This window comes from Lottia gigantea (assembly GCF_000327385.1).
Source record: "Lottia gigantea unplaced genomic scaffold LOTGIsca_74, whole genome shotgun sequence".
NCBI classification, from domain to species: Eukaryota; Metazoa; Mollusca; class Gastropoda; family Lottiidae; genus Lottia; species Lottia gigantea.
Genome location: NW_008710478.1, coordinates 304,133 through 311,719, shown reverse-complemented (window position 1 = coordinate 311,719; position 7,587 = coordinate 304,133). Strand labels below are relative to the sequence as shown.

At 34.2% G+C, this 7,587-nt stretch overlaps 1 protein-coding gene across 1 annotated transcript; it reads left to right on the top strand.

Moving 5' to 3' along the window:
* Positions 1–3,488: 3,488 nt before the first annotated feature.
* Positions 3,489–7,182, top strand: LOTGIDRAFT_168315 (hypothetical protein; the record flags this gene model as incomplete). Its single annotated transcript, XM_009066201.1, has 2 exons — positions 3,489–3,742; positions 7,113–7,182. The coding sequence occupies 2 exons, from the start codon at positions 3,489–3,491 to the stop codon at positions 7,180–7,182; spliced, it is 324 nt and encodes a 107-aa protein (XP_009064449.1).
* Between the last annotated feature and the right edge of the window lie 405 nt (positions 7,183–7,587).

The following is a 7,587-nucleotide window of genomic DNA, read 5'->3' as shown; positions in this document are numbered from 1 at the left end:
TACAAAATATTCATAAACATGAAAGCCAATCTATGCACATTCATGGTCTTTCTTCTATGACTGATGGGACATTGAATAGATATTACCCCATACTTCCCATTTGATGACAAAAATTAAGCCCCCTGCCATATCCTGCAAGAGGAATTTATAGCCAAAAAAGATGAATTTTGCAGCCTGGCACTAATGCATGTGTTAAAGGCATCCATTTTGTGTGAAAACATGTGAAGAAAAACAAATAATTACAAGTCTTATCTTTAATTATTATTATAAACTTTCTTATTGAGAAACGCTTTAAGTACTGGTACTAGGAGTAAGGCCCTATTTTTGTCTTGTCTTAGCTTTAATTATTATTATAAACTTTCTTATTGAGAAACGCTTTAAGTACTGGTACTAGGAGTAAGGCCCTATTTTTGTCTTGTCTTAGCTTTAATTATTATTATAAACTTTCTTAAGATTGTCTTCGGGTCCATAGAAATATAATGTTGATTATTTGTGAAATGTGAGAGAAAATTTTGTATTTTTCAACTATTGCATAACATTTATCAAAGAACTCCCGTAAAGTGGGGTGACATTGCACTTCGAGTGTGACTTTGCACAGTTTTCAGATTTTTATTTAGATCAATGTATTTCAGAGTAATACAATGTTCATAATCTAAAGTGTTTGTTTTCTATTAGAGACACTTATTAGCTATAACAGACATTAATTTTCAGCCATCTTAGTCCTCCACTGCTTCAGTTATCTAGTCACATGTAACCACAGAATATTTTGAGTTTATTTTTCACTTTGAAACTTTATGGTAAAACAAATATTACATATGTATAGAGTAACCCAGGTTTGAGTATAGGTAATATATGTTATATCCTTAATCTAAAACTGTAATTAATTTGGTAATAGTATGTTTAGTATTTTTTAAAAATCATCTTTTCCCACCAGGGTCTTTTTTCACCAAGTTGTGGGGTGATTTTGCACAACCTTTATTCCATTTGATGTGGCCTTTTTAATGGCTTTAGCCCAATTTTCATTTGATTACAAATAATCATAATTGTTTTATTCTCTTGTAGTGATGATACAGTGCCCCTAATTCTCACTTTAACTTAAATTATAAAATGCCAAGACTATATAAACGAAAGTTAGGATCTCGAAGATATCGGGATTATACAGCTGAAAAACTTGAAGCTGCAATTGAAGATGTTCGAAATGGAATATCATATAGACAGGCTGGGGAAGCCCATGGAATTCCTTTCAGAACGTTGAAAAATAAAATAGATAAAAAGCATACAAAAAGAGCTGGCGGTCAAACTATATTTTCCGAAGAGGAAGAACTGCAATTAGTAAAATCTTTAAAAGATATTTAATTTCAAGTAGCCGAGGTGTTAATTGACTCTTTAAATATTCTATTCGTTACCTGTTCTGACACACATTGCTAGTCAACCCTAATAATACATTGTGTTACACAAGTTTGAATTTGACGATCTTTCGATGAACGGTTTTTGAGTTATTGCCCTTGACTTAGGAAAAACGCGTCAAAATTTGTTTGTGAACACAATAGAGACTAGTTTTCAACTGATTTTAATGAAACATGGTGTGATCATGTATATTGATGTGATAATTTGATGTATTTGGGTTATTGATATTGATTTAAAAATTTGATGGAATAATTAATGGCAGTAAATATAGATATCATTGAATTCAAACTATTAAAATTTCTTTAATATGAGAAAATTCATACTGTAGTCACTAAAGACTGTTTTATCATTTCTGACAGCTTCCAGTGGGCGTATGTTACCTTGCCTGGCAAGCTATCTTTTGCATATTTGTTAAGCCCTTTGATATGTCTACGGATAGTAGGTTAAGGTATACCATATTTTCGTGACGCTGCATTAAAGCCGATGCCATTTGTTTTTAATTCTGCATGGCAGCGGGTGTGGTCCAATTTAAAGCTGTGGTTGGTTTGAAAAACAGTCAATATACTGTTGAGGATGACAAATGCTAACTAGGCCTACAAGGTTAAAAGGGGAATTAGCCTAATTAACAAATATCAAAACGGCGGCTAAAATTCAAATCAACCAGTCATAAACAGGATATAATAAAATCCACTTGCATCTTGGCCGATTTTTATTGGTAAGACAGCTGGGCCCTATCAAAACCTATCATATACATTATTGTCACTTTGTTGTCAGAAAAATTACTATTTTTAGGCTATAATACGTGTTATTTACCTGCCAGCATAGTTTTATGAGCAGACAATGCATTGAAAGGAAAAAATTTGTTTTTATCTGATTTCGGATCAAAACGGTAGGCCAAGCTATTCTTACAAATTTGAGGGGTGAAAATCATATTCAAACTTTTCTTCCAACGAGATCTTTTAAACCAAACACTTATTTTTGTCTTGTCTTAGCTTTAATTATTATTATAAACTTTCTTATTGAGAAACGCTTTAAGTACTGGTACTAGGAGTAAGGCCCTATTTTTGTCTTGTCTTAGCTTTAATTATTATTATAAACTTTCTTATTGAGAAACGCTTTAAGTACTGGTACTAGGAGTAAGGCCCTATTTTTGTCTTGTCTTAGCTTTAATTATTATTATAAACTTTCTTATTGAGAAACGCTTTAAGTACTGGTACTAGGAGTAAGGCCCTATTTTTGTCTTGTCTTAGCTTTAATTATTATTATAAACTTTCTTATTGAGAAACGCTTTAAGTACTGGTACTAGGAGTAAGGCCCTATTGTAATTGAGCTTTCTCATTTCAGAAATATTCAAAATAAAATCTTCATCTGTAAACTTAAAAAGTTTAGTCTTGAAAATATGTAAATAGTGTTCAGAAGTACTATAATGTACGAAAACCACACAATTCCTTTTAAAATATCTCAAACTAGGAATTTTACTCACTATTTCTATATATATATCGGATAATTCTGTACACACATGCAGGAGACGGGGCTGCTGCTATGTGGGATTCTTTGGGACTTTTTTTCTGAGAAGTCTACATTGTCTGAGCAAAGTCAAAAAGTTTTTTGAATTTTTCCAATTTTTATTATTATGAGAATTGGAATAGCAGCCTCAAAATAGTACTGTTAGTCTAAGAATGTCTTTGCATTGATAAAAATATAATCATGAGCACACATTATGTCTTCAAATTTCGTTTGTACTGAGACCAAAATTTGTGACTTTTTTGGGTTGAAATTTCTATGAGAGAAATGTGTTTCTATTCAATGTAGACATACAAAATATTATATTTTTATCAACGCAAAGACACTCTAAAACTATCAGTAGGCCTACTATTTTGTGGATGATATTCAAATTATCCAAAAAAATATCGAACAAATTAAGAAAACTTTTTTATTTGCTCAGACAATAGGCATGTACTTTGAAATAAAAATCATTTCTTTGGGAATTTTTTTCCCAGAGTTCTCCTACCAGGCTAGTGAGATATTGAACATTTTCAAATGCTCATAATATCATGGACCTATTTTTCAGCCAGCCAAACATGGAAGAAAGAACACCAAATCGACCAACTCAAGATAGCATACCAGAAAACAGTTTAATTCAAGCTGCTTCAAGGGATTTCCAAAATCTTAAACCAACAATTGCTTCAAAAGATTTTGAAGATAGAAAATCAACAGACAAAACCTTCTGTCCAAATCGCTCTGAAACCAAGAAATTTTTGCCATTAATTCATCTGCCACAATACCGGTATAGAAGAAATAGAAGAAGTATAGGAAGTGAATATTTTCCCTGGAGGTAAATTTTGTATTTTAACCTAGTAGAGCCCTGGTTCCCAACCTGGTTTGAAAACACCCCCTGAGGGTGTGGGGCTGGGGTGTCAATGTTATGGCCAACACTTGCAGGAGAAGAATTTATCTTTGGGGATCTATATTAAGGTCGATCTTATAGTGCATGTTTTTCAATCAATTGGTGTGAGACAGGCACTACCATAGATCCAACCTAGACCGGTAGAGAGATTATTATATATTAAATATACACGGTATATATCAAATGATTGCTCTGAAGGTTTGAGGGCTGCAACAAAGGTTGGTAACTACTGTAGTAGATCTTTTCTGTTCACCTAGATCTAGCCTACTTACCCTAATACTTGTATCCTTATTTATCTGTATTTTTATACGCCCACGTCCCATCGTCCCTGTCCGTCCGTCCACCTTTCTTGTAGGCACAAAAGAGACTACAATTTTTAACCAATCCTATTGAAATTTTGTATGCATGTACATAGTGATGAGATCTCAGTCAAGTCCGAAATTGGTAAGAATACGATGAACAGTTGCAGAGTTATTGCCCTTGACTTAGTGAAAACGCATCAAATTTGGCTTGTAGACAGGACATCGTCCACAGTTTTTATCTGATCTTGATGAAACTTGGTAATTATGATATATATTGACCAGATTGCGGTCCATTTCGAAATTGGTAATAATTGGATAAACGTCTTTAGAGTTATTGTCGTTGTATGTGTGTGGATGAGACCATGTTCATGTTTGAAATGATAATTCAATGAATTGTTTTTGAGGTTTTGTGTTGACTTTTGATTTTTTATTATTAAGCCACTTAAGATTTTGTTATCATTTCTGACAGCTGGTAGTGGACATATGTTACCTTGCCTGGTAAGCTATCTTCTATACTTACCCTCATGTTGGATCTAGTTTACCTATCCCTATATTGGCTCTAGTTTACCTAGGCTTATGTTGGCTCTAGTTTACCAATCTTAATGTTGGCTCTAGTTTACCTAGGCTTATGTTGGCTCTAGTTCACCAATCTTAATGTCGGCTCTAGTTCACCAATCTTACTGTCGGCTCTAGTTTACCAATCTTAATGTCGGCTCTAGTTCACCAATCTTAATGTTGGCTCTAGTTTACCAATCTTAATGTCGGCTCTAGTTCACCAATCTTAATGTTGGATCTCGTTCACCAATCTTAACGTTGGCTCTAGTTTACCAATCTTAATGTTGGCTCTAGTTCACCAATCTTAATGTTGGCTCTAGTTTACCAATCTTAATGTTGGCTCTAGTTCACCAATCTTAATGTTGGCTCTAGTTTACCAATCTTAATGTTGGCTCTAGTTTACCAATCTTAATGTTGGCTCTAGTTCACCAATCTTAATGTTAGCTCTAGTTCACCAATCTTAATGTTGGCTCTAGTTCACCAATCTTAATGTTGGCTCTAGTTTACCAATCTTAACGTTAGCTCTAGTTTACCAATCTTAATGTTGGCTCTAGTTCACCAATCTTAATGTTGGCTCTAGTTCACCAATCTTAATGTTGGCTCTAGTTCACCAATCTTAATGTTGGCTCTAGTTTACCAATCTTAAAGTTGGCTCTAGTTTACCAATCTTAATGTTGGCTCTAGTTTACCAATCTTAATGTTGGCTCTAGTTTACCAATCTTAATGTCGGCTCTAGTTTACCAATCTTAATGTCGGCTCTAGTTCACCAATCTTAATGTTGGATCTAGTTCACCAATCTTAATGTCGGCTCTAGTTCATCAATCTTAATGTTGGCTCTAGTTTACCAATCTTACTTAATGTTAGCTCTAGTTCACCAATCTTAATGTTGGCTCTAGTTCACCAATCTTAATGTTAGCTCTAGTTCACCAATCTTAATGTTGCATCTAGTTCACCAATCTTAATGTTGGCTCTAGTTTACCAATATTGATGTTGGCTCTAGTTCACCAATCTTAATGTTGGCTCTAGTTCACCAATCTTAATGTTAGCTCTAGTTCACCAATCTTAATGTTGGATCTAGTTCACCAATCTTAATGTCGGCTCTAGTTCATCAATCTTAATGTTAGCTCTAGTTTACCAATATTGATGTTGGCTCTAGTTTACCAATCTTAATGTTGGCTCTAGTTCACCAATCTTAATGTTGGCTCTAGTTCACCAATCTTAATGTTGGCTCTAGTTCGCCAATCTTAATGTTGGCTCTAGTTCACCAATCTTAATGTTGGCTCTAGTTCGCCAATCTTAATGTTGGCTCTAGTTTACCAATCTTAATGTTGGCTCTAGTTCACCAATCTTAATGTTGGCTCTAGTTTACCAATCTTAATGTCGGCTCTAGTTCGCCAATCTTAATGTTGGCTCTAGTTCACCAATCTTAATGTTGGCTCTAGTTTACCAATCTTAATGTTGGCTCTAGTTCGCCAATCTTAATGTTGGCTCTAGTTCACCAATCTTAATGTTGGCTCTAGTTCACCAATCTTAATGTTGGCTCTAGGTTACCAATCTTAATGTTGGCTCTAGTTCACCAATCTTAATGTTGGCTCTAGTTCACCAATCTTAATGTTGGCTCTAGTTCACCAATCTTAATGTTGGCTCTAGTTCACCAATCTTAATGTTGGCTCTAGTTCACCAATCTTAATGTTGGCTCTAGGTTACCAATCTTAATGTTGGCTCTAGTTCGCCAATCTTAATGTTGGCTCTAGTTCACCAATCTTAATGTTGGCTCTACAATCTTAATGTCGGCTCTAGTTCACCAATCTTAATGTTGGATCTAGTTCACCAATCTTAATGTTAGCTCTAGTTCACCAATCTTTATGTTGGATCTAGTTCACCAATCTTAATGTCGGCTCTAGTTCATCAATCTTAATGTTAGCTCTAGTTCACCAATCTTAATGTTGGCTCTAGTTCACCAATCTTAATGTTAGCTCTAGTTCACTAATCTTAATGTTGCATCTAGTTCACCAATCTTAATGTTGGCTCTAGTTTACCAATATTAATGTTGGCTCTAGTTTACCAATCTTAATGTTGGCTCTAGTTCACCAATCTTAATGTTGGCTCTAGTTCACCAATCTTAATGTTGGATCTAGTTCACCAATCTTAATGTCGGCTCTAGTTCACCAATCTTAATGTTGGCTCTAGTTTACCAATCTTGATGTTGGCTCTAGTTTACCAATCTTAATGTTGGCTCTAGTTTACCAATCTTAATGTTGGCTCTAGTTTACCAATCTTAATGTTGGCTCTAGTTTACCAATCTTAATGTTGGCTCTAGTTTACCAATCTTAATGTTGGCTCTAGTTTACCAATATTGATGTTGGCTCTAGTTTACCTACCATAAAACTGGATCGACTTTACCTTTTCTAATACTAATGTTGTATCTTGTTTACTTTCAGTAGTGTTGAGATTGTATATCTGTATTGGTTTTGGATCGTGTTTGCTGTTTATATTAATCCAAGAGATTGATGCCGGTCCATGTGAATCTCAACCTTTTCTGTGCTATATGTGTTAAATTCGATAAGCTATCGAGGATACAAACATTCATTTCTGAACAATAAAAATTACACCATGTGTGAGACGAAGACTGATTTCATCAGAATTGGAGGTGATATAAACACTAATCTAGAGAAGCCAATATCAAGGCAACTGGGAAATATTGAAAAATTTCACTCACATCATTACTCTGAAGAGCATCAAACATTGAAAAAGTCAAAAATAATGGCAGTTTACATTTATATTGCGCCCTGGATAATTTTGTAGGATAATTATGTATATGTATAAATTGTAAAGCCTATTGATATAGTGAATGGAATGGGCTCTAAATATGATATGACTAACTTTTTCTTGTTTTAAAGATGGGTTCCCTTATTT